The 26,523-nt window shown below is 43.5% G+C and overlaps 1 protein-coding gene across 1 annotated transcript in view; it reads left to right on the top strand.

The window, feature by feature from the left end:
• Positions 1-26,523, top strand: part of adgrb2 (adhesion G protein-coupled receptor B2) — a 332,454-nt gene that overhangs the window by 146,416 nt on the left and 159,515 nt on the right. The window contains exons 3-4 of the mRNA XM_083646528.1: positions 13,307-13,390; positions 15,999-16,187. Of these exons, the coding sequence (XP_083502654.1) occupies positions 13,307-13,390; positions 15,999-16,187 (273 nt within the window). The remainder of the gene's footprint in view (positions 1-13,306; positions 13,391-15,998; positions 16,188-26,523) is intronic.

The following is a 26,523-nucleotide window of genomic DNA, read 5'->3' as shown; positions in this document are numbered from 1 at the left end:
AGATGAAGCAGCAGGTAGTGCGACTGAAATACAAATAAAAAGTAAGATGAAGCAGCAGGTAGTGTGACTGAAATACAAATAAAAAGTAAGAAGAAGAAGCAGCAGGTAGTGTGACTGAAATACAAATAAAAAGTAAGATGAAGCAGCAGGTAGTGCGACTGAAATACAAATAAAAAGTACAGTAAGATGAAGCAGCAGGTAGTGCGACTGAAATACAAATAAAAAGTACAGTAAGATGAAGCAGCAGGTAGTGCGACTGAAATACAAATAAAAAGTAAGAAGAAGAAACAGCAGGTAGTGCGACTGAAATACAAATAAAAAGTAAGAAGAAGAAACAGCAGGTAGTGCGACTGAAATACAAATAAAAAGTACAGTAAGATGAAGCAGCAGGTAGTGCGACTGAAATACAAATAAAAAGTACAGTAAGATGAAGCAGCAGGTAGTGCGACTGAAATGCAAATAAAAAGTACAGTAAGATGAAGCAGCAGGTAGTGCGACTGAAATACAAATAAAAAGTAAGAAGAAGAAACAGCAGGTAGTGCCACTGAAATACAAATAAAAAGTAAGAAGAAGAAGCAGCAGGTAGTGCGACTGAAATACAAATAAAAAGTAAGAAGAAGAAGCAGCAGGTAGTGCGACTGAAATACAAATAAAAAGTAAGAAGAAGAAGCAGCAGGTAGTGCGACTGAAATACAAATAAAAAGTAAGATGAAGCAGCAGGTAGTGCGACTGAAATACAAATAAAAAGAGAAGAAGAAGAAGCAGCAGGTAGTGCGACTGAAATACAAATAAAAAGTAAGAAGAAGAAGCAGCAGGTAGTGCGACTGAAATACAAATAAAAAGAGAAGAAGAAACAGCAGCAGGTAGTTCGACTGAAATACAAATAAAAAGTAAGAAGAAGAAGCAGCAGGTAGTGCGACTGAAATACAAATAAAAAGTAAGAAGAAGAAGCAGCAGGTAGTGTAACTGAAATACAAATAAAAAGAGAAGAAGAAACAGCAGCAGGTAGTTCGACTGAAATACAAATAAAAAGTAAGAAGAAGCAGATTCAGATTCAGATTCAGATTCATTTATTTAAAGAGTGGGACATTACACGTTAATGAACAGTACAGCCGTACAGTAAACATGTCAGGTTATAGCCCAAGGGCTAGTTTCCACCTGTAGTCCCATGGCAGGTTGATGTAATCATGAAGGAGAAAAAAGATTAATAGTACAAAAAAGATTAATAATACGGAAGATTAGTAAAACCAAAAATGATTAAAACACACACAATTAATAGAACCAAAAAATTAATAGTACAAAAGGTTAGTAAAACCTAAAATGAATAAAACACACAGAGCATGCAGCGAAACATGACAGATGTTAAGTGTGGTCACATTGTTGTTTTGATCTGAGCCATAATTTCAACTGGCCTTTGAAAGTGGCGAGACTAGGGCATTCTCTAATAGAGGGAGGTAGATTATTCCAGAGGGTGCTTCCCGTAAAGGATAAGGTCTTCTGGCTAAAAGAAGTTTTTCTAAAGGGGACCTCGCAGACCTTGTTCGTGATGGCCCGAGTGACACGGGTCGAGTTGGCGGTCGAACGATATTTGATGAAGTCACCAAGAGGAGGCGGCGCCAGTCCATGTAGAACTTTGTATATTAGACAGGCAGAGGTGAAATTTCAGCAGCATGTAGTGTGACTGAAATACAAATAAAAAGTAAGAAGAAGAAGCAGCAGGTAGTGCGACTGAAATACAAATAAAAAGAGAAGAAGAAACAGCAGCAGGTAGTGTGACTGAAATACAAATAAAAAGTAAGAAGAAGTAGCAGGTAGTGCGACTGAAATACAAATAAAAAGAGAAGAAGAAACAGCAGCAGGTAGTTCGACTGAAATACAAATAAAAAGAGAAGAAGAAACAGCAGCAGGTAGTGTGACTGAAATACAAATAAAAAGTAAGAAGAAGTAGCAGGTAGTGCGACTGAAATACCAATAAAAAGAGAAGAAGAAACAGCAGGTAGTGTGACTGAAATACAAATAAAAAGAGAAGAAGAAACAGCAGGTAGTGCGACTGAAATACAAATAAAAAGAGAAGAAGAAGTAGCAGGTAGTGCGACTGAAATACAAATAAAAAGAGAAGAAGAAACAGCAGGTAGTGTGACTGAAATACAAATAAAAAGAGAAGAAGAAACAGCAGGTAGTGTGACTGAAATACAAATAAAAAGTAAGACGAAGAAACAGCAGGTAGTGCGACTGAAATACAAATAAAAAGAGAAGAAGAAACAGCAGGTAGTGTGACTGAAATACAAATAAAAAGAGAAGAAGAAACAGCAGGTAGTGTGACTGAAATACAAATAAAAAGTAAGAAGAAGAAACAGCAGGTAGTGTGACTGAAATACAAATAAAAAGAGAAGAAGAAACAGCAGGTAGTGTGACTGAAATACAAATAAAAAGTAAGAAGAAGTAGCAGCAGGTAGTGTGACTGAAATACAAATAAAAAGAGAAGAAGAAACAGCAGGTAGTGCGACTGAAATACAAATAAAAAGAGAAGAAGAAACAGCAGGTAGTGTGACTGAAATACAAATAAAAAGTAAGAAGAAGAAACAGCAGGTAGTGTGACTGAAATACAAATAAAAAGTAAGAAGAAGAAACAGCAGGTAGTGTGACTGAAATACAAATAAAAAGTAAGAAGAAGAAACAGCAGGTAGTGCGACTGAAATACAAATAAAAAGAGAAGAAGAAACAGCAGGTAGTGTGACTGAAATACAAATAAAAAGAGAAGAAGAAACAGCAGGTAGTGTGACTGAAATACAAATAAAAAGTAAGAAGAAGAAACAGCAGGTAGTGCGACTGAAATACAAATAAAAAGAGAAGAAGAAACAGCAGGTAGTGTGACTGAAATACAAATAAAAAGAGAAGAAGAAACAGCAGGTAGTGTGACTGAAATACAAATAAAAAGTAAGAAGAAACAGCAGGTAGTGTGACTGAAATACAAATAAAAAGTAAGAAGAAAAAACAGCAGGTAGTGTGACTGAAATACAAATAAAAAGTAAGAAGAAAAAACAGCAGGTAGTGTGACTGAAATACAAATAAAAAGTAAGAAGAAAAAACAGCAGGTAGTGTGACTGAAATACAAATAAAAAGTAAGAAGAAACAGCAGGTAGTGTGACTGAAATACAAATAAAAAGTAAGAAGAAGAAACAGCAGGTAGTGTGACTGAAATACAAATAAAAAGTAAGAAGAAAAAACAGCAGGTAGTGTGACTGAAATACAAATAAAAAGTAAGAAGAAAAAACAGCAGGTAGTGTGACTGAAATACAAATAAAAAGTAAGAAGAAAAAACAGCAGGTAGTGTGACTGAAATACAAATAAAAAGTAAGAAGAAGAAGCAGCAGGTAGTGTGACTGAAATACAAATAAAAAGTAAGAAGAAGAAGCAGCAGGTAGTGCGACTGTTTCGGCTCCCCGTCCCGCCGTAGATTGGAGCCATACCTTGCTGTCACTAGGAGAAAATAAGTGTGCCTGTGCAAGAGTGTGTGTGTGTGTGTGTGCATGAGTGTGTGTGTGTGTGTGTGTGTGTGTGTGTGTGTGTGTGTGTGTGTGTGTGTGTGTGTGTGTGTGTGTGTGTGTGTGTGTGTGTGTGTGTGTGCGTGCACGGCCCTAGAGACTGCCACCTCTGTCCTGCTCCACTGGCCTCTCTCTGCTCTGACTCTGAGATGAAAGGTAGACAGTGGAGGAGAGGAAAGTGCTGTGTGAGTGTTTGTAGGCCCAGGAGAGAGGTTGAGGGGGCAAGAGTCAATGTCTGAGTATCTTGTTGTTTTTTTCTTCTGTGTGCTCCCTCTACACGAGAGCTAATGTCCGACTCTCCTCTGGAACCCTCCTCACGCTGTGATGTTTTCATCTGTGAAATACACCTGCCAGAGTTCTGCTCTGGGCATGGAAGCGCCCATTCGGAGGCAGTTTGGGTGTGTGTGTGTGTGTGTGTGCGTGCACGAAACAGACGCTCGCACTAACGCATTTCGGGCAGATGTGGCTCATTTTCCTCGCCAGTCATAGATCGCACGTACACTTTTACGATTAGCATGATATGCACGCGCTGCTTTCACAGCTGATTAGCGGAGAGGGGAATCAATGCCATGCACGCATGAGCATACACAGTGATATGAGCATGCGTGCTTACACACTGGAGACACACACATGCAATGAACGAGGAGCTTATACTGAAGCACTGATTGTATGGATGAGATGAGCAAAGGAGAGAGAGAGAGAGAGAGAGAGAGAGAGAGAGAGAGAGAGTGAGAGAGAGAGAGAGAGAGAGAGAGAGCAGGTTTTGATTTGATTCGATTCCGATTACTGGGGTCACGATTAGATTCAGAACAAGTCCCGATTCAAAATTGATTCTCGATTCAGTACATAGGGAGATTGCAGGTTCTACTCCAGTCCGTTGTGTGGCATGTCATTGTGGTATGTTTTTTTTAAGGTTTTATCAACTGATTGCAATGATAGACTCACAAAGACAAACCTATGACAAAAGGTAACATTTATTCATGCTAAACGTGCACAAATAAAAACTTCAGAGTATTTCTCAGTTCTCAGTGACCTCAAGAAACATAAGTTAAAGTAATAGAAAAATAAACGTGAAAAAAAGAATCAATTCTTGGGAGTTGTGAATCGATTCAGAATTGTAAAAGATAAGAATCTTCTTACATGAATCGATTTTTTTGGGACACCCCTAAAATAAAGTGTCTGTCTGCCCTTCACCACCGTGTGGAGCCCTGCCGTCTGCTCTCACCTCTCCATCAGAGAGACAGAGTGTGGACACTGTGATTTATAATCCTCTCCCTCCCTCCATCCAAAGGTGTGATTACCTATGGCAGTGGCAACCGATTACCTATGGTGTTGCTATGGCAACAGCATCCCACTGGTGGTGGCGTGGCTCGGGCAATAATCGATCGTCGACCCGCGTCATGTACATACAGTACAGTACATATATGTCATGTCATGTTGTCATGTGAACTCAACAATTTTGGTGATTTTTGTTTGTGTGCTTCTTTAGTTTTTTTGTTATCCGTCCCTGGCATCTCTGCTTTACTGGCTAGTTTCACAGTAGAGAGAGGCAGGGAAGATTGGGAGGGGGAGCCACTACCAGGATGTCGTCTCTCAAGCCAGTCTCTCTTCCACAATCTTTAGTGCTACAGAAATAGTCTGTACTTTAGCATGTTAAATGGAAGTTTGATGATATTCAATCAATCACAACACATGTAAACAAAACCGAGGCAGGTGATTGGAGAAATTAGCGGATGTGCCCGCCTTCACCGGATATGCCCGCCTTATATCTGCTGGGAACTATTGGACTCTGATTGGTCTAAGAGCTCATTATTTTCACTGGAGTTTCCCTTTCCGTTATGAACAAGCTTCCCCCTGCAGGAAGTACAGACGGGTAGGGGGCAGCATTTGCAAATTGCAGGAGCCAACGCGTCTGTTTTAAGAGACTAACCAGGATGGGACAAGTACAGCACAGTACATGTGTTTTAACTTTCATATTTTAACTTCAGAGGAAGGATTACACGCTCCTCTGTGTGTTCGGGCAAAATCCCCGGGCTTAACAGAACCATCTAAAAACCCACTGCAAACAGCATGGCCTTCAAGCTATATAACAAGGCTGGTTCTTCTAAGTTCTTGACAAACATTGTGTAGACGAGCTGTTCTGACAATATTGCAAAAAAAAATTATAGATCTGCCGCTGCCTTTATGTCTGTTTCCCATATATAGCCTACTGCATTATTATTATTATTATTTATTTGACAATTTTTATCAATTGATGAGCCCATGTCGAAGGTGATTTTCTGTCTGAGGGTTGTCTGTTCTACGCGTGTTGGAGGGTGTCGGATCAGGATAGTACGGGCTTTGCAGTGAGTTCACCGGGGGGTTCTTGCTTACCTGACATCGATCCATCTAACATGCTTGGAGCCATGATTGTAAACGCTGCCACATTGGCCTATTGTAAAAGGGGCTTACGTGCACAAACATGCTAAACCAGGGCTGTAATTGTCTGTAATGGATCTTGCTTACCCTGCGCTGAATGTGCTTCGCTCTGACCGACGCAGCATCGATTCCCCTTTGATTGTAGCTGTGTAGCATCGCTGTCAGTCTTGCCTGCTGTAGCAGCTGCCCTGCACATCCATCGAACTTCTCATCTCTCTGTGTTAGAGAGAGAGAGAGAGAGAGAGAGACATTGAGAGAGAGGTGCAAGGGAAGATTTGTCATGAAAGAATCAAATCTAGAAAAACGTGGGGGAAAAGGACAATTTGGGAGAGAGAATGAAAGTGAGATGAAACGAAGCCAATTTGGCAGTTTAGAGGAACAGCGGGGCGTGTGTTTATGTGTGTGAAAGTGAGTTTGCGTGTGTGTGTGTGTGTGTGTGTGTGTGTGTGTGTGTGTGTGTGTGTGTGTGTGTGTGTGTGTGTGTGTGTATGTGCGTGTGCGCGACTGTGCGCGTGTGTGCGTGTGCACGCCAAACACAAACACCGCTCAGCCTGTGGGGCTGAGAAAAATAGATTGTGAATCCATTTCGAAGGAACACAAAATGACCTTGAGGCCCTCGCAGCCAGACGGACGCTCTCCTGCGCCAACCTGATTCAACTTCTCTCCTCATTTCTGTTATTGAGAGAGAGAGAAAGAGAGAGAGAGAGAGAGAGAGCGAGTAAGAGGAGGAGACAGAGGGAGGGCGGGGGGAGAGAGAGAGAGAGAGGGAGAGATGGAGTGGCTCTGTCTGTCCAGTAGCTTATAAAAAGTCCATTATGGCGCGCCTCTATCAGTTTGGGCTCTCCCAGATGGACCTTGGAGTAAATGGACAGCAGCACCAGAGAGCTATAAGCCTAGATTTGATATACGGCTGAGAAATAGCCCTCTCTTTCTGTGCGTGCGTGTGTGTGTGTGTGTGTGTGTGTGCCTTTATGAGAGTGTGTGTTCAATCACACACACTGCATTGAAAGCGCCTGCAGCAGAAAGGACTCTATATGGCAAATATTTCCGTGCTCCCGTGTTTGTGTGCATGCTGCTTTCTCAACACAGCTGTGTTGTGTCATATTACCATATGTGTTCCCCTACCACGCACACACACACACACACACACACACACACACACACACACACACACACAAACGCACGAACACACACACACACACACACACACACACACACACGTGCGCGGTCTTCCCGGCAGGCCTAAATCCCGGCTCAGTCTGACAAAGGAGCCCGTGGCTCTAACTGGCTCTGACCCAATCCCTTTCCCCAGCCTGCTGCTTTGTAGGCCTCAGAACCGCTTACTGCCCTGACGTTGACTTAGCAGCCATATTTACTCCCCATTGTGTGTGTGTGTGTACAGTCCGTGTGTGTGTGTGTGTGTGTGTGTGTGTGTGTGTGTGTGTGTGTGTGTGTGTGTACAGTGTATCTGTGTGTGTGTGTGTGTGTGTGTGTGTGTGTGTGTGTGTGTGTGTGTGTGTGTGTGTGTGTACGTATACGCGTGGCGTGCACATGCGTATCTACGATTTGGCGGCACTGCTAATGTACATGCATTTTGGTATTCTATGCTTTGTCTGCCTCTCGAAATGTTCACACGTGCGTGTGTGTTTCTCTGCGTGGTGTGTGTGTGTGTGTGTGCGTGTGCGTGTGCGCGTGTGTGTTTCTCTGCGGGGTGTCTGTGTGTGTGTGTGTGTGCGTGTGCGCGTGTGTGTTTATCCGCGGCATGGCATCCCACTGCCCTCTATGCATTGAGAAGTGGAAGCTGACAATAGCCTGTGCCTGCAGAGTGATAGCTCTCAGCAGGCTCTGAATAGCACTTTGTCCTTCTCGACATGCGCCTTTATCAGCCGCTTGTTTGTTTGAAAGAAAGAAAATGGCCGTGGTGTGGAGTTCTGAGCCACTGTTTTTCTTCTTATCGGTTTTATCCTCAAATATCTCCTCTTTTCTCATGTTGTATCTTTACTGCCAAGCACTCATTGCTGCAGCAAGGGCTGGTTCCAACCGTGGCACCTGGCGCCTCGACTGACCACTTCCTGTGGCAGCTACAGTAGAGATGCCGGTAAAGATTGAGAGATGCCGGAATCTTGACTGGCATCTCTGTGAGGTGGCGGACAGAGATGGCGCCACCTCACAGAGATACCGCCATCTTGGCATTTATACTAGCATCTTTACTGGCATCTCCAGCTCCCAGGAAGTGGCCCGTTGAGGTGCCATGGGTGCCACGATTGGAGCTTGCTCTCTCTCCATTGCTGTGGTGTCGCTGCGCTGCACCTCCCACAGATCACCTGTCAATCTAACAGTGTGGGCGGGACAGTGACATATCTTACATTTGCTGTTGATGCTGTTTGGGTTTCTGTAGGTGGCGCTCTTTTCTTTGCCGGTTCAGCTGTGGTGGCTATCACTGTTATCACTGCTCACTGCTCATGCTAACTACCCAGTTCTTCTATTCATTCCAAATGGCTTTTGCTGCTACTCGAAATGTAAAACGCATCACTTCCTGTGTGAGAGGATTTTTCCCAAACACCGGTTTTTAAGGGCAACACATGTAGGCTAAACGCTTTCATGAACTATAGGATATACAGTATAACACTACAGTGTTATATAGGTTGGCGACAGAGAGGACGGAGCAAAACAGACATGCATTCATATGAAAACATCACCGACTATTACTTTAATATTGACCTTGATTAGGTTTTATAGCTAGCTACCAGTAATCTAATAAAGTAAGTATTGAGTGAACTGACCAGACCAGAGTTGGGAAGCTACAGATTCTACTAGAATGGTCTGGATTTACGCTCAAATAAAATATAATTAAATAATTCAACTCATATTCCAGATGTTCTTCTCTTTAGTCAGAGCAGGGACAATAACATTTAGCTTTTACAGTGAGTTATTCCACACTTGATGCCCTCACAGATACAGCTAGGCTGCATTATGACATAGCCTCATGGACTCAAATATCCCCACATCCTCCTGAGTACACAAGTAATCTGTTACCTGTTACTACAACCCAGCTGATCGCTTCATTTGTTAGGAGGGATATATTGAAACAAAGGCTCAGTTGAGGTATGAGTATCAAATGAAAGATCACACTCCTCCACCTCTGCACCTGCTCATGGCACTATCGGCTATCTTGGAAGTGATTTTCTCAGCTATAGATGGAAAATAGATTCCTCTGGAGATGCAGAGATAGCTGAAAATGGAATGGGGGGTGGGGGAGAGAGAAGAGGATTTGATGAAGTGTGTGATGATGTGTCTATTAAAGTGCAGTCCAGAACATTAAACAATATAGCGGGGTTTGTAAAGGTCACTACGCTCAGGGCTTTATCCATATTGATCTGTGCATTTGATTCTGCCGGACGCTCGCCCATCTCCAACTAAATCCTCATCTTTGCCATGGGCCTGAGGGAGGGAGAGAGAGGCAGTGAGAGAGAGCGAGACAGAGAGAGAGAGAGCATGTGTGTGTGTGTGTGAGAGAGAGAGAGAGGGAGAGAGAGAGGGATCGAGGTAACACAGAGGGACAGAGAGAAAAGTAGTGCTCAGTGGTTAGTTTATGTGAGACATTACTCCTCTGTCCTGCTTCATTGACCCCTCTATCTCAGGAGGACGGGCGGGTAGACTAGGCTATACACACACACACACACACACACACACACACACACACACACACACACACACACACACACACACACACACACACACACACACACACACACACACACAGAATCATATTCCATGTAGATAGTGTACCTTAGCGACGCAGCATTCTGTGTCTTTGTGCAGCTGCCAGTCCCATGGGTATACAACTGAAACAGATCAACTAAACAGAATTGATTGAGTCTTCTGTTACTGAAATGTAGCCATCAGAGAGATAAGTTGCAATCTCTTTCCGTTTTCCACAAGCACACACATCTGTTTCTTCACTGGTGCATCACTTGTGTCAGTCTAGAGATACGGTATGAATCTGTGGTTTTCTGCAGTGTATGCTGTAACAGGAAGGTCTTCTGCTTGTGTACTTTCATAAACAAGCCAAAACCCATAACTTCAAAAATAATTGAATCCAAGCAATGAATCCAAGAAACTTGTGACAATTTTAAAAACTGTTCTTGCCTACACTGTAATGTGGTGCCTTTATTGTACACCATTCGCTTCAGAAAATTGAAATAGTTTCAACTCTCACGGCTGAAACTTTCCCATTTGAAATAATGACAGAGCAAAAGTGTCTGTATTTTCATTGAAAATAGCTTTTATATGAATTGCACAAAAGGCAAAAAAAATATGATAAATTTTTACCTATAACGGCCATGGGCGGTCATTCTCAGATATGGTCGTCCACCTGAACAGGGGTGGAGTGGCGGACTTCATCCAGGGCGGCTGCTGTGGGGCGACTGTCTGCCTTGTATGCTAGGATGTCAGTACTGCCAAGAGGTGTTACATCTTCATCTTCTGTTGCCCCACCACCTAAAGACTTTTGTATTTTTGTCACGCAAAAAAGTATGGCACATGATCACTCTTTACTAGGGGTGTCACGATACACTCAGTTCACGATACGATACGTATCACGATACTGGGTTCACGATAACGATACGATACGATACGATTTTAACAATATTTTTTTAAACTTGAATAATGACAATATGACTGGAAAAGTAGTATTTTATTTGAAATGCACAAATACAAAACATGCTGTTGTGGGAAATTGTTATTACAATAACAACTAGAAAAAACATGAGATTGGAGATAAGGCTTATCTTGAAATAGAATGAGTTACACCGTCACTTAGATTTACTTTGAACTAAAAGGTTTCTCAGCAGTATAAATTCTCATTATGCATCTTCAGTTTTTCTTCAAACTCAAACAACAAGACTTTTCTTAGTCTATTTTTTATGCATCTTCAGTTTTTCCTGTCAAGTAAACAGTTTTGCCAGAAACTCAATTGAATGGTTTCTCTCCTGTATAACTTCTCATGTGTCTCTTCAGAGACTTGTTCAACTGAACTACTTTCCACACATTGAACTTCAACAAACAAAGACGTTTCTTTGACTATTTTTGGAAAAAAAAAAAAAAAAAAAAATTCACGATATGAGATTTCATCTCAACGATACATATCGTGACGTTTTACTATCGCGAAATTTCGTGGGACGATATATTGTGACACCCCTACTCTTTACCCTTAGTTTAAATCCACTCTTGCCCAAAGCTATGTGGGAATATAGAGCCAAAGTCACAAAGTCAAAGCCAAAGTCCTCCGAGAAGCATCCACAAAAAACTCAACCTTTGAAAATGTAAAGACTTTTCACTTGGAAATTATGAGGGTAAATTTGCAAAATATAATAATAATAATAATAATAATAATAATAATAATAATACCAATGATGGTAATAATAATAACAACGATGATAATAATAACGATGATAATAACAATCATAATAATAATAATAATCATCATCATCATCATCATCATTATTATTATTATTATTATTATTATTATTATTATTAATCGTCAATCTTTTCAATGTAATATTTAATGAAAGACTAAGTAAAATATCTGCTCTGTCTGCATACAGTAGTTGCATTTGGATTGCTGCACCCCCTTGCCAAACCAAGTGGTATAGTCCAGCCTGCGCTATCTAGCATCACCTAAAAATAGCTGCAGCATGTGGGACGATGCGATCTGAATGGAGGACAGCAGCATGATTGTTGGAACTGTGAAACGACAGCTACAGCCATTTGTGGAGAAAGAAAAGTCAGGTGTGTTTATATAGACCTTAACTGTGTCTCCACAGGTGGAGGCAGAACGTTATGTGACCTAATTAACATTGTTGCATTTATCTAAGTTAGCTAGCTAACAACTGTTGTTGTTGTTGGTGATGGTGGTGTTTAGAGTAACCAAAGTTAGCTAGCTAGGTTTACTGTAGCTAGGTGTAACGTCCAATGTCGTGTCTGCGCTCTTTCTCTCTGAAACTGTGTTTGGCAGACTAGCAAAGCTAAACTGATATGTTTTCAAGATATTGAAGATGATAGCCTCCTGTTAGCAGCAGTGTCAGCAGAGCAACAGCAACAGGATGCCAAAGCAAAAGTGATTCTCGCGGTCAACTTCTGGACTGTTCAGCACGCGACGCTGCGGGGCCGCCCGGGGGTCACTCTCCTATGTGTTAAGCCAAACTCAATGCAAAAACCTGTCAGTTTTACTGCGCGCTTTGTCACTAGCACCGCTAACACCCGACTGCTATAACATGACTTTAGACTTCTTATGAATCAGTGAGGTCTTGCAATATTCGGATTAAAACGCAAAGCTCGACCACATCTGTGTCATTCATATAATTGTTTATTGACACAATTCACGTCTGTGTTCATTGTTTTGACTTGCTGTGCGCCCCTATACTTCCGGTTGCATGATGTCAGGGTGTCCCCAAGATATACTGTACCTCAAAATTAATTGTTTCCATGTAATGTTACCTGGCTTATTTGTCATTTTGTGCAGTAGCCTATAGCCTGTGAATAATGTTATTGTTAGTTAAACAAAAGCAGACACGTCTCCTGTGTTTCTAGCAGTGGTTTTCAAACTTTTTCATGTCAAGGACCCTAAACGGACACAAATTAGGCCATGGACCCCCATTTGACAATATTTTCTCCCAGGGTCTCCCATCTGATAACATTTGTGCTTTTAGTTTTATTACAGAAAATGTACTGCATGAAAGCCATGACCAAAATAGTTGTACATTCTATCATTGTGTTACACACACACACACACACACACACACACACACACACACACACATACACGCACACACACACACACACACACACACACACACACACACACACACACACACAGACACACACACAGACAGACACACACACACACACACACACACACACACACACACACACACACACACACACACACTACTATATTAGGTTCACTTTGCTCATAGCAGTTGTATGCCCATAATAATATGAGTTTTTCTCAAGTTTTTAAACTATTTTTCTATGAAATATCCAAGACAAATACATTTTTAATACATTGAAAACTCGTTTCTGTCACTTTTCTGAATATGTGGGTGACGAGCACCACCCTATAACTTTCAAACCAAGTTATGCTATTTCATAAGTGCTATTATTTTTCTTGGGTCATTTCTGGGTCCTCCTCGTTATCGGCAACTACAGCAGTGTTTGTTTGTTTGCTGCTGCGCCACTTCTCCTCCTCACTGGCTCATGTGTTTGGAGCTCCATGTCCCTGCGTATCTGCGACGATGAAAAGATGAATTAAACTGAAAACTCTCTCTTTCTGCTCGCTCCAGACCCGTATGATGATGATGATCTGAAAGTAAAGACCCAGAGACCACGATCAGCTGACCAGCCAGGTGTGTTTCAGGCACAAACAGGTGAGTAATGGATGTGCTTGTGAGCGTGCGTGTGTGCGCGCGCGCGTGTGTGTGTGTGTGCGTGTGTGTGTTGCGTGGGATAAGATTTGCCAGCTTGACCTTTAGGCGCTGCAATTGTTATATGAACCACCGCCATAGAAATAATTATTCTGTACTTTGCCTTTTGGGGCAATGCCTAACCAAGGGCAGTCGTCATGTTTGACCCCAACTAATGGCGGACCTAAGCGTGTGTGTGTGTGTGTGTGTGTGTGTGTGTGTGTGTGTGTGTGTGTGTGCGTGCGTGCACGCACGTGTGTGGTTGAAATCTCTCATAATTAATAGGATTGGAAATGACTGACTGAATTATTAATCACATGATGCATTAAACATATTAAGAATGTCACATCCATGTATGGAGGGGATTCAAGTTTTACGTACATGACATTTACATGTTGGCCGCATCACCCTCATAAGAATAGTTTGGATGCTAATTTGACCTCGCGGCGCTTACACGCACACGCACACACACACACACACACACACACACACACACACACACACACACACACACACACACACACACACACACACACACACACACACACGTTTACCACTATGTGTGTAGGAGGCAATCCCTACCATGAAGGAACCCCCTGGCTCTGCCTTGTCCCCCCCCCACCTCGTTCCTTGGTTCCTGCAGGCTTGTGCGCGCTGACTTGCAGCCCTGACTCACTACATGTTCATGAAGATGTAACGCGATTAACGGACATGCAATTAATTTGATTTGCTCCTTTGCCGCGTGATGACGCCTCCATCCAAGGACACGGCGCCCATAAACAATTTAGGCGACAGGAGAGGAGCGGAAAGGGCCTCCTTCAAGGGCGTCAACTCAGTGGGGAGAATGTCTGGCAAACTCACAATCACAGTCCCATACATGCAGACACCTATAGACACACACACATGTGTTTGCATAAGTGTCACATTAGTATACACTGTCCCAACAAGCGAATCACCACTTTCACCAGGTTTTTTACGCCACTATATTCACATAAAGCCTGCATTTGTAGTGGGAGCACACGTGACGCCATAATTCCCCTTGAGTATTATTAATATATTGCTTACAAATATCACCTTAAAACCCATTAACGCTATCCTCCTCCTCCTTTATGAATATTCCATGAAGATTTATTCACATCGAGGCTTTAGGGGTCTTAAAGGGATTAAAGACATATGCAAATCACCCAGGCCCGTATTTATACATTTCCAAGGCTCCACAGCGGGATGTGGGATCACAGGTCAGGAAATCCACCGGCGTAAAGGAAATTCACTTTGAGGTCTTTTTGGCCAGCGTGAGCCACTGTAATCTCTCTTGTACGTAAAAGCTATTGGAGTGAGACTCTGTTCACTCTTCTATCTGTGCGGCGGCGCTCATCAAGGGACAAGAACTGGAGCTTTCTCTTAGACGAGCGATTGAAGAATCGGAGGAGTTTCTGTTTGAGCTTTTTACGCATAAATAATAAATGATCGCACAGTAGTCTTATCAGTTGGACATAGAAATGGCTCCCCGCCGTAACCACAGGAAGCAACGCGGGTTATTATTGTAACCCCCCCTCCCACCCAAGACAAAAAAATGAAAAGAGGCGGGGAAAGCCAATTTATTATCAGTCAAGTAGTCGCAGTCATTTTCTCTTGATGATTTCACACTGTGATTTGACTCCCTCATTTTATCACAGTTATTTTGGCACGGTGTCAAAATGAAAATATCGTTTTATTCCAGTCAGAAAAGAAGCATGGAAAAAAACGGAATCAATGACAGGAAATGATAAAGCAAACGTGTTTTTTTTTTTAATGCTGTGTTGGCACTGGAAACATTGGAACATTGGCTCCTGACTGAGTGGATCCCTGTTATTGAGTAGTATCTATTTAACTAAGGGAGGTAAACGTTGTACTGTTTTATCTGGAACATTTGCCTTTGTCAAACTATAACCGTTCAGAAAATTGTCCCATATCTCACATCATCCTTTTCTCATAGTCATGAATTCACATGATGGGAGTCCTGGGCTCTTTGCACATAATAAGGTATGCTCGCTAACGTTAGCTGACAAGCCAAGTAGCCTGGCAGCCTGGCAGCCTGGCACAACTGCATTCTCCACGCACGACTTAAAGGAGTTGACTGGGAGCCATGAGAGCTGAGATCACATTCGAATAAATGATGATTATCTTAATGAATTAGTTTTTAGAGGCGGATTCCTCTCAGGCAAACTGATCTCCGATAAGCACTGCGCTTCGATATTTAATGAATTCAAATTCATGCTTTTTATTATCTTCAATATTTCAAAGCACTTGACCCCCCCCCCCCCCCCCTTCCCCCATCTGACTTCCAAGTCTCCTTCCTTGCAATACTGTATCTAACATCACATATGAATCATCTTGACAAGGTAACAGTATTTGGCATTGAAGCATTTTTGGAATCATTCAGTATAGAAGGCGTAGAAGAAGCAGAGTATGAGATGATGAATGGGAGAGAGTGGTTTAGTCTGCCTGTAACTTTACTCTCTCCCTCCCATCTATCTTCTCTCTCTCTCTGTCTCCCCTCCCGTGCTCGGTCCACATCTCTCTGGCTCCCCAGGCGACCCGGCGGCGGAGGAGTGGTCCCAGTGGAGCGTGTGCTCTCTAACGTGCGGGCAGGGCTGGCAGGTGAGGACGCGCTCGTGCGTCTCCTCGCCGTACGGGACGCTGTGCAGCGGTGCCCTGCGCGAGACACGCATGTGCAACAACACCGCCTCCTGTCCGGGGGAGCCTGGGACCAGCGGCGCAGGTACGATCACCACACCCGTTCACTCAGTTATACACACAGTGCTTACTAGGGCGGCACGGTGGATCAGTGGTCAGCACTGTTGTCTCAAGGCGAAAATGATGCGTTTTCGAGCTTTTGATACGGAGTATGCGTATTCTACCTATTTTGAGATATGGGTTTTCTCTCAAAGAATTCAATCCCCCCATTGTTATTTTTTGTTTTTGCCGCAACTGAAATGTTGTATGGTCACTCACGATTCAGTAGGTCACGGGTTGGCTTGCGCCCAGCCTTAAAACTCATTATATAAGGATTTTACTGAAATGTCTATGGAGAAAAGGAATGGGAAACTCACTTCCGGGACAAGAGATGTCACGTGACTGTTCAGCTTGTGACCCACGAATGGAAATAGCCCAACTGAGCAGAGAAAATAAAACAAATGCAGGGATGCAAAATGGCCACCAAAAATATGGGATTTGAATATCATGGATGGGATAAATAATACATAAATACATAAATAAATAAATACATAATACATAATACATGCATAATATTTGTTGAAACTATAGGCTTTCCCCGGCTTCTCACAGGAAATCTCACTCACGCCCACAGCATGCACATTTATAACAAAACTTGACAAAAAAAGACAAATGTGACATTCTTGTTCGAATAATTGGGACTTGAAACAGTCGCTTTTCAAGAAGGCAGGTGGTAGGAATACACACACACACACACACACACACACACACACACACACATATCTGTACAGTCAAAACATAATCTAGCCATGGTGTAGCAAAAACATGAGAATGTCACTTTGTCATTTCAATTCACACTGCTGAGAGAGAGAGAGAGAGAGAGAGAGAGAGAGGTGACACCCAGGGTCGATGTCAGCAGGTCTATTAGACTTGCCATGGCTCAGAGGTTCACACTTCACCCCTCTATCTTTAGCCCTCATCTTATCTCTCTTCTCACTCTACCCCCCTTATACAGTATCCCCTGACCACAGCAGGCCCCAACAACAGGCCAGAACCCCCCCCGCCATACATTACTTTACAGTAGCTGCAGCTGGACAGCATTATGCTACATTAGCGTATCATCGCTGCTTCTCTCACCAGAATGTTTTTACTCTATTCTTTTACTTTATTATTATCTCACTGCTATAATAAAGCGGAGGCGCGCGCACAGTTGCTCAACAGCAAGTGAGCGGGTGAAGCGCGCGATATTTCTAGTTCTCTTTAACTTAAAGCAGCTACGAGCAACTTTTTCGATTGTTATTAAACAGTATAAATTTAATATCAATGCATCACATCTTACCTCTAATAGTCGACGAGACCAACGCAGAGTAGTCTCGCTTGAGCCCCGAGTGAATCGGCCAGTGTAGTCTGTCTGTGGCCAGGGAAGATCAGGAAGTGAAATGAAACGGTTTGCAGCAGCCACTTCGGCCATAACCACAAAATAACTTCCAAAAAACCTGTTAGAATATAACGAGAGATGTTCGCGAGAGTATGCGTGGCGTTCACATTGTTTATGTTATGTTGCTAGGCAGCGCGAACGGCGAGGCAGGCAGCTGCGTTTCACTTCCGGGTTTCACTTCCGCGTTTCACTTCCGGGTAGCCGGGCCGGCGGTAAGGAGAGAGAGAGAGAGAGCCCCCTGTTGACGCGAGTTTAGACAGACACAGACTTAATAATCATCCAAGGGAGCAATCTCCAATTCACACGGCTTTGGTCTCAGCTACTATTATAGGTAAGATGTGATGCATCAATATTGTAATTATACTGTTTAATAACAATCGAAAAAGTTGCTCGTAGCTGCTTTAAATCACTCTTATTCATCACTCAGGACCTTCTAACTCGTGTGTATATTGTATATATTGGACTGCACTTTTAGATTTTTTTGAAAATGTTTTCTTGATTTGTCTTCTGACTATTGATGTGACCGTTACACTACACACACTGCTGGGCGTCCTATCGGCGCAACTCGGCGTAGGGGGCGTGCAGCTCCTCGAAAATGTGACTCCGCGGCGTCAACTCCTTGTTGTGAGGAATGAGGAAATGCCATTTCCTCATTTAACAGTGCTTGTCCCTCATCTAGCAAAGCCTTCTGCAGGCTCACCAGAATGAGTTTTGAAATGGAGGGACAATAAAATGCCCCCCCGCCGACATGATTGCAAGTTCTTGGTAAACGACACGATAACGTTTTGGACGTGTTTTGGACGAGTTACGTTCGAGTATGAACAGTCTCGCATAATCTGATGTGATTACCTATTGTGGCAGTAAACGTGATTATCATTCTCATCCGATCTATATACTGTAGATCTACATAGAAAAGATAGGCTACATGTGGGAGAGGCGGTGATGGCAGACAAACCTCTCAATTTAAACCCTGAGTGGAAGGACCAGTAGCCTACCCACTGTGTCACCATGACATGTCGCTTCATTCAGGGCACCTCGCTCTCAGTGACATGCTGCCAAGCTTGACCTCACATTCACCATGGTGCTTTTAATGTCAGTGTGCGCACACACACGCATGCACACACACACACGCACACGCGCGCGCACACACACACACGCACGCGCACGCACACACACACACACACACACACACACACACACACACACACGACACACACGCACGCGCACACACACACACACACACGACACACACGCACACACACACACACACACACACACTATAATGCCTAATGAGTCGCACGGGTCTCTCCTGCTGTGGCACTGGGAGAGCGTCACACTTCTGTTTACTGGCTCCGTTCATTTCCTCCCGCACCTTCAACTAATTTAGCACTTTCATATTCCTTTAAAGTAGTGGCGTTGGCGTATGTGTGACGTGTGTGGGTGTGTGTGTGTGAGAGAGGTGTATGCGTGCGGTGTTGGCTTTTTCCGTTCTCTAACTGTATTTGATCTAAGTGCGTTTGTGCTTTTTTTGGTGAGCATCTTCACATTAGTATGTACTGCACTTGCATATGTGATTGCCGGCTTCCCCCCTTGTGTGCGTGTGTGTGTGTGTGTGTGTGTGTGTGTGTGTGTGTGTGTGTGTGTGTGTGTGTGTGTGTGTGTGTGCGTGTGTGTGCGTGCGTGTGTGTGTGTGTGTGTGTGCGTGCGTGCGCGTCTCTTATGTGATCTTTGCATGCATTCCTCCGCACATGAATGCTTCAATATGCGCGTCAGGAGTCAGTCAGTGTTTACTGATGCTTCTCATGCCCCCCCCCCCCCCCTCACCCCCCCTCACCCCTCACCCCTTCAACAAAAAAAGCGCACAGGAAACAGAAAGATGAGAGCAACATTTCCCTTCCCTGTCGGTGCATATGCTAATCTTGTTTTTATGCTAATGTGCCAAGGCGATTTGTATGTCTAAGTGGCTCATTTTCCATTCAGTGTCGATATTAATATCCCCAGCCGCTCCTTTGATGCCATATTGGTGGCTGTGTTCTGTCCCGTTTATTATGTCTTAGTTTTTTTCTTAGTCAACACACCCCTCTGATGTGGTTCTGGGGGGGGGGGGGGGGGGGTACTCTGGGGTTTGTTTGAATGGGGGCAAATCCAAGTAGACCGGGTCTGTGGGGGTGTTAGCTCGGGGGTCTTTAATGTACTTGTTGTGACTCCCCCCCCCCCCCCCACCCCCTTTTTTCCGAATTTGGGCTTTTTCTCTGGGATGTGTCTCGGAGGAGAGTCTCCACGGTCACATGGTTTATTAATCTCTTTACCTCTTGGAGTCTCTGCCCCGGTCCCATGGGGGGACGTACACACAGGCAATCAAACACAAGCGTTGCCACTGCGCACCAGCATTGCGACTAATTGACTTTTAATTAAGTTGCTTAAACTGCAATTTTACGCCCCAAAATAAACTGACCCTATTCTTCATGTAATAAACTGACCCTGCTCTTTATGTACCAAAAATAAACTGACCCTACTCTTTATGTACTGAAAATAAAACAGCCTCAATCTTCGACACACACATGTGCCAAGCGTGTTTTGGAAAGCTTACGAGTCAAACACATCATTTAGCTGAAGGATACTAGCATTTGGAATGTTTTCAACCAGCATCCTCAATTCTGTTACACATGCATTCACTGGCAGCAACAGACATGCAAGGAGCACGCGCGCACACACGCACGCACGCGCACACACACACACACACACACACACACACACACACACACACACACACACACACACACACACACACACACACACACACTTATGCAAGGCACACAAATACACACATTCTCGCTCCAAGTATCCTGAGGCGGTGACTGTGGAGTGTGCATTCTCAATGTGGTAGATGGGGTTTGCTAGAATTTTGTTTATTTGGTTTGTGCACAAATTAGCACTTATAAATATGTGTGTGTGTGTGCATGCACGCACTATGAGTGTGTAGATATGTCTCTGGGCACGTGTGTGCGTGTGTGTGTGTGTGTGTGTGTGTGTGTGTGTGTGTGTGTGTGCGAGTTGAAGAACATCAAAGAGAAGTAGCTTGGACATAAAACCGATGAGCTGAAAAAATGTCTGCTCTCTTTTTGGTGGGTGGGTAAAACTCCTAAATTAAGGTGATACAGATGATCAATTTTGAATAATGCTCTGGCTCGTGACAAAGCAAACTAGGCAGTAATTGGTCCAGCAAATTATCTTAATTTTTTTTATGCACGACTGAAGTATAAGCCGTTCATGTCCTGAAGCGTGCCGTGTGAAGTCGTATCCCGATTCCCGACCACGCTTCTATTTAGCTCATGCTCAACGGCCATGGATTCACTGACATTTAGAAGACAAAGAACAATGGTGCATTATGAATATGTGTGGGTCAGCGCGCAGTCAATGGCTGCAACACCACTGCTCCTACAGTATAAGCACTCAAGCAAGAGACTGAGGGTGCAGCCATGAAGGCATGCTTTGAATCATACAGGCTCAAGGACACAGATGGCACACACACACACACACACACACACACACACACACACACACACACAGACACAGACAGACACACACACACACACACACACACACACACACACACACAGACACAGACAGACGAACACACGCACATTATAACTGTAAATAATGCAGCTGTTCTGTGCTTTGACCCCAGATGAAGATGCTCGATGATTTTCATCGCAAGACTTTTAATGCACGTGTCTCCATAGAGCTGAACATTTGCAAGTCGGAGAGTAGAAAGTAAGAATGACAAGAAGTCATGCAATTACATAGTCTTTACATAACGATCTAATCATTATGTTGATCTAATAATGATGTTTGTATGTTAAGACTATGTAATTGCAGACAATAATTGAAAGAAAGCAGTCGTTCAGACGTCTTATATCCTCATTAGCATGACCTGTCGTTGAATGTTGTGATGTGTGTTGTGATGTGTGTTGTGATGTTTGTGTGTGTGTCCTGGTAATTGCACGTATGTGTGTGTGTGTGTGTGTGTGTGTGTGTGTGTGCGTGTGCGTGCGTGTGTGCGTGCGTGCATGTGCGCAGTCTTGTGACTGAGGCGGGGGTGGACCTGCTGTCTTGTGTTATCTGAGCTTACATGCATTTGCGTCAGAAACCCAGGCTGTCGTGTGTGTGTGTGTGTGTGTCCCTTGTTGTTTTTTAATGTTTTTTTTTAAATAAACAGTGTGCGTTTTCATCCGCACATCACCCTTTGGGTTCATGAACTTGATTTTGTGACCGCGTGCTATGAGAGGCAGATTGCTCACGTTGCTCTGTGATGATTGGCTTATTTATGTCTCTTTGTTTTTGTTTTGTTCCAGCGCATGCATCCTTAAACACGCACTTTTCCACCTCCCTCTGTGACTGCAACGCTGATGGCAGCACACACCCTGCCTAATGTGCACCACTCAGCCAAGAGACATACTATAGACGCTTTTCACCAGCTGCAACCCCACGGCACTTCCTTTTTCTCAGCTTCTTCTTCAGTGTTTTGTGGCAGTTAGTTGGCATCCTTAAATGTTGCATTACCACCACCTAACTGAATTGTATCATCTTGCTAACTATTTACAGTGTCCACTTTGTCAGCTGTTCGGGGAAACACTGACATACTTCTATTTATATATTTTTTAAATTTTGGCTATGTAAACATTTAAATGTAAAGATAGGCCTATGCGTGCAATAACGTATTGATTACTCTGTAACATGTAGCTTTTATTAGCCTCTCAGGCTAGCTCTGGACCAGACGACAACACTTCCTACTGTACCCAGCGTGTGCAAGTCTTTCCAACAGGGGTGGTTGTTACTATCACCAACAACAACAACTAACTACTACAAGACATAAAGACCGAAATAGGCTACGTTGTTACTGTGTCTGTCGGAGACACGGCCTAACGTTGACATTTCATATGAGCCAAATATCAGCCTGCGCTCAGCTATGTATACAGGAAGTAAACCGGATATTCAGGTGGGTTGTGACCGTTTGTTATTGTCAAGTTAAAAGCGTCTATACTATGTCACAGTAAAGTTGATACAGCCAGAGAGAGACAACGTATCTAATGTGATTGCCGTTTGTTTGATAGCGGAACACTAGAGTTATCACATTGCCATAGATGGGGAGGATATACCTTTTCGCCAATAGGTGGTGCCACATGCTATTTTTGTATTTCTTTAAAATATGTTTTAGCCCAGCTACACCCCCAATTTACCATTTTATGTTATGTTTCTTGTTCTACATTTCCTATCCCTTATCCCGTATCCCATTTCTATTTTTCTCCTTTTCTCTGTCTCGGTCCCAAAGCCGTTTTCATGACGTGTTTATGGGCTAATTGCTGGGCTTTGCGCAGTACGGCGTTTGAAAGATGGAGATTTGTTTTAGATGAATAAACAATGTCTTACAAGCAAGCAACCCAGCAGCATGACAAGACCAAAAATAAGATATTCTAGTTTGTCCCTGCTTGTTATCCTGAGAAGGAGGAATGAGAAACCCCTGAGTAAACTTCTAGCAATTTGAAAAGGCTTAAATATATCTTCTTATTATTATTATATCTTATTCATATTATTTTTTGGGAATAGGTATTGTTTCATCTTTGAGGTGGCAAAAGGGAGAGACCCATGCCACGTTCCGTCTGACCTCTCCTCTTACTGCTCCACAGCCATCAGTCATCATGGGAATCCTTCATTTCAGATCAGTGAAAGCTGCTCCACTGGTTAGCCATGGTGTCCAGCCCCAATTATTCCTTCATTAGGGTCTGGACGCAAGGCTATCCGCCACTGATTCGGTGACGTAGGCTATGTTTCAGCCCCAACTGATTGGTTGCTGTCGAACTCTTTGACCAATTGCAGTAGCAAAGCAGGACAACTTCGACAATTCGACGCCGAAGAACTTAATTTTAACTAGGGATGCACGATATATCGGCAATCATATCGGTATCGGCCAGTATCGGCCGATTTTTTAACATATCGGTCATATCGGTATCGGTCAGATGTTGCAATGTTAATATCGGTTATCATTATCAGCCAAATTCTTCACATTGATATGAAATAATGCAGTAAATCTATGATTTATGGGCTTTTCCAAAGGCTTTGCAAATAAAGAAATGCATAACTTTTTCAAATTCAGTGTTAACACATTCACTGCCAACAACGTGTAAACACGTTTTCAGAATCCAGCTGTTGACTGCCAACAACGTGTAAACACGTCCTTGGCATCGATTTTTTTTTTTTAACGGGGGGTTGTGCATCTAACCCTTTTACATATCTTATATAAGTATTGGACGTGTACAACGTGTACAACCCATTCCACCGACCCACTAAGTGGCGACAAGGAAGTAGGAAGGCAAGCAAAAAGCAGTGTGATCCATTTCCATTCTCATGAAAATGGATTGGCGGAGGCGCTTTCGTTTTCGCGTTGATTGCTGGCGGTGCGGGATTGCAAACTTGCATCGTGGATTGCGGATGGAGCACACTTTGAGGCACGCAGCGTAAATATGACCAGAGTCGCAGGGGCTTCATCGGAGCTCTCGGCCAGGGCTCCGGGAGGCGGGCGAGTCCAGCCGGGCTTCCTCGGGGAGCGGCCACGCAGACAGGCACAGCCAGGCACAGCGGCAGCGGGGCAGTGAGGCTGGTGACAAGCAGCAGGCCATTTTGCCTTGCAAAATAGCACCAAATTGGAAACAGCCATAAAAGGCTTTTAGAATGGGATTTTCAACCCATTCTTTTTTGTTTCTTTTTCGCTCTAATTTAGAGTAATTTAATTTCTATTCAGAAATTTATTTGAGAGGTCGAGAGTATGAGAAAGTGAATTTGCACAGGTAGGAGAGTGCTTGTTACACGGCGCTGCAGCCAAGAAGAACGCCCACGGAGGGAGGAGTTGAAGCAACTCTCCCTCTCGCTCTCTCCCTCTCTCTCTCTCTCTCTCTCTCGCTCTCTCTCTCTCCCTCCCTCTCTCTCTCTCTCTCTCTCTCCCTCTCCCCCTCTCACTAGGATTAAACCTAGTGCGTCTCCCTCCCGAGAGGGAGGGAGAGAGAGAGAGAGGGAGGGAGAGCGAGAGGGAGGGAGAGAGAGAGAGAGAGAGAGAGAGAGAGGGAGGGAGAGCGAGAGGGAGGGAGAGAGAGAGAGCGAGAGGGGGAGGGAGAGAGAGAGAGAGCCAAAAATGAATGGTTAAAGTGACTGTTCTATCCAATTTCACAAAAAGCCGTTTATCTCTGAATATTTTTTCTGACGCTAAAACCATGCTGTATTCAACTGCTAATGCTTACATAACTACTAACTCTACAAACTAACTCTTTTAGACAGAGAAAGTACACATTCTATTAGTACTTTTGAGATATTGTATGTTCACAAAGTCCAAGCTGAAACGAATCCTCGGCTCTTGTAAAATGAGCCAGAATCCTCAAAAAACGGCTTGGCAGAAGCTACCTACAGCAAAAAAAAAACGGCTGGCAGTCAATGTGTTAACATGTGTTTTTCAGTATGTACAAAATGTGATGATCATAAAAATTTGGTTTTATACAGATCATATCGACATCGGTAAATATCGGTTATCGGCCATAACAGCAATGTTAATATCGGTTATCGGCATCGGCCAAAATTTTCATATCGGTGCATCCCTAATTTTAACCACGACAGTAATAGGTTGTTCCACTGCAACATCAAGGCAGGAGATCAGTTGTCAAAAAAAGTACAAGATCTTCGTCTCTTGCCTTCAATACTCTTTGTCTGCTACTTCCGGTACGTACTGAACACCGGCAACCACCGTAAAACGTTAACTTTAGCTGCCAACGCATTTCAAAGCTGATGGGCTTCCTGGAAAGAGCGCGACTCGAACTGGTTAACAAGCGAAAGGTTTGGTCACTCCCACTGGCGTGTTTGAGCCCGGTGAAGTGGTTACAGCAGCAGTAGTGGGCTTAGCTAACATAGCTAACAGCTAGCTAGCTATTTAACATATAGGTGTGTTGTTGCAGCGCTCTGTAATGCGTCATTGTAATGTTAGTCCCGCCGCCGCTCGCCTCCAGCTCTTCTGAGCTTTGCTTCATAGATGAGCCTTCATTATTTATCGCCATCATTTATTCACATGTGAGCGCTGCTCAACACAGGGCCAGCAACCTCCATCCTGCTTCCTCTCTCTTTCTCCTGCTCTCTGACCTCCCTGCTTTCCATCTCTCTCCTTCAACATCTCTCCAAATCTCTCTCTCTCTCTCTCTCTCTCTCTCTCTCCAAATCTCTCGCCCTCTCTCTCTCTCTCTCTCTCTCTCTCTCTCTCTCTCCAAATCTCTCTCTCTCTCTCTCTCTCTCTCTCTCTCTCTCTCTGCATTTCTTTCAGCATAGCTTTATCGCTTCTGGTCCCTTATTGCTGAACATTCCCCCAATGCGCTCTATATTTTCAAAATAACACCCTCCCTCCTTGGCCTCCATCTTTCATTCCAAACTCTCAAACTTTGTAATGATATACAGTACTAAATCACTCCCTACATTTTTCAAAATGACTTCTAATCTCCCTCTATTATGTGTTCATATGCCTCATTTCTATATCTTCTTGACCCTCATTTACCAACCCTGTCCTTCCAAGTCTTTTCCTCCGTCAAATTCTGAAGCTCTGCCTGCCCCATTCACTTCCCCAAAGTCTGGCCCCAATGTACTATTAGAACGCTGTGACGTGAGTGACGTTCCTTCTTATAGGTTCTTTGAGGTCCCATGCACACTTAGTGGCAATGCAGATGAAATAGAAACATTCCTAAAAGCAGCCTGAGCACAATCAACAAATAGCAACAGAGCATCATCTTCAAGTCATTTTCTGCAAAGTTTTTTTGCAACTTCTCTGCCGTTAATTTGTTCTACTTAGATGTGATCTCCGTTTCATCTGTTTCTAAAGTGGGATGAGCAGCAGTGCAATGGAGAGGGGAGGAAAAAA

This window comes from Poromitra crassiceps (genome assembly GCF_964638095.1).
Source record: "Poromitra crassiceps genome assembly, chromosome: 11".
Lineage (NCBI taxonomy): Eukaryota > Metazoa > Chordata > Actinopteri > Beryciformes > Melamphaidae > Poromitra > Poromitra crassiceps.
The sequence above is the reverse complement of the archived record's forward strand: the minus strand, read 5'-3'. Positions and strand labels throughout refer to the sequence as shown.